General features: G+C 43.3%; 1 protein-coding gene across 1 annotated transcript in view; it reads right to left on the bottom strand.

Moving 5' to 3' along the window:
* LOC118429976 (histidine N-acetyltransferase-like) overlaps positions 1-748 on the bottom strand; it is a 2,071-nt gene extending 1,323 nt beyond the window's left edge. The window contains exon 1 of the mRNA XM_035840623.1: positions 410-748. Within this exon, the coding sequence (XP_035696516.1) occupies positions 410-610 (201 nt within the window). The 5' untranslated portion in view covers positions 611-748. The remainder of the gene's footprint in view (positions 1-409) is intronic.
* Between the last annotated feature and the right edge of the window lie 1,003 nt (positions 749-1,751).

Genomic DNA, 1,751 nt, shown 5'->3' with positions numbered 1-1,751 from the left:
CACAGCAAGATCTGCTTGGAGATTAATTAAGGGATCTCAAGTCGACCTATGGTGGTTTTTGATATTCTTTGATACTCTAATTAGTTTGAATATATTGCAATTTGAAACCACAGCCCGTCGACTTGACTTTCTAAGAAACAAACTAAATAGATATAGATTGCTACTTCGCGGATAAAGGTGAATTAGCGTTACATAGAAGTTTATACATGAGCTGGCCATGTAAGACTGCATGCGCACAACGTTAACAATGGCCATGGCGGCCTAAAATATCACATGTTCTCTCATGTGTGAAATGGCTGGCCCACACGTCTTACCCAAAAAGATCATTCCATATCATTGCAAAAATAATCAAGGAAAGCATATCTTATCAACGTAAAAGCAGAAAGACGTAAATTTTTTGCAGGTGTACCAAAACTTTTTCTTCCGTCCATGCCAGAGACAACGTCACTGCAGGGTTGTCCACCCATGGGTGGTAGAGAGCAGGCAAGTAGTCATAGCCGTGCCGTCCGGACTCCAGCGTCAAAACAGCGTCATAATCAACGTGCATGGCGTCACGGATTTGAAGATTTGCCAATATGTCTTGGTCCTGACCTTGCTCTTGAACTGACATTGTGAGATCAGTTGTTTATCAGTGACTTGTATACCAAGGCCTGGTGCGTCATTGAGGTGGGAGAGGTGCGCCTGAAAACTTGTTTGGCAAGGTATTATAGAGGGCAAAGGTGACCGGTATTTGGTTACAGTTGTTGCTAATAGGTAGGCATTACAAACAATATGTTCTGTTCAAAGTTTTAATATTGTATACATTTTTATATTGATAAAACTAAAACTAAAAGTACTAAAAGAGGGCCTGCATGGGGGGGTCTTGGTAACGCTTAACGGTGAATTCAGGAGGCCCGGTAACGCTTAACGGTAAATTCAGCAGGCCCGGTAACGCTTAACGGTAAATTCAGAATGAGTTACAAAGCATAACAGTAACATTGACGTGCATTCCTATTCATACAACGCTAGAGTAGTTATATCAATGGATGAAAATACATTGTGAGAAGCAAAAGGTGCCCAGAACCCGGAGGAATGACAGGGAGAATGTCTATAACATCTGTAAATTGACGGAGGCAGAGTTCCCGGCCCGCCACAGAGACGGCGACAGCAAATTTCTTATGGGGGGATTGAACTATTGTTTCAGCACATGGAGCGCCGAAGGTGCGACGCATTCCAGGGGGGTCCGATGCTCCCCCGGAAAAATTTAGAAATCAAGACCCTCTTAAATGCTATTTCCTGCATTTTCGGCCAATTTTGCCGACCGACTAAGCTAGGTTGATTTCGACATTTTCATCAAATTACACGTCATTATCATACTCGCAGCTTTGGCCTCCATCCGCAGAGCCCCGACATATTTTTACCATTTCGCGGCTCGGAAGGCACGAGACGTTGTAATATAAGTCCGGGAAAATTTTAAAATCTGGACCGTCTGAAACGCCATTTACTGCCTTTTGAAGGACAGATTTTGCCGTAAGACGAAGCTAAATTGAATGACATTTTATTAGAGAGAATAGTTTTTTTTGTGTGCGAAAACCCATGCCACTAACATATTTTCGCCATTTCGTCGTGAGCGCCAATGGCGCAAGCCGTCGCAATGGAGGTCGGGAGAAACCTCATTTTCTGCATTCTAGGAGAACTGTTTGCCCGAAACTAAGCTATGTTTGACACTGAAATTTGTATGAGTGATAAAGTTTGAGGGCGACGCTCCGCAC

Source organism: Branchiostoma floridae, chromosome 14 (genome assembly GCF_000003815.2).
Source record: "Branchiostoma floridae strain S238N-H82 chromosome 14, Bfl_VNyyK, whole genome shotgun sequence".
Classification (NCBI taxonomy): Eukaryota; Metazoa; Chordata; class Leptocardii; order Amphioxiformes; family Branchiostomatidae; genus Branchiostoma; species Branchiostoma floridae.
This window is presented reverse-complemented; position numbering and strand designations above follow the sequence as displayed.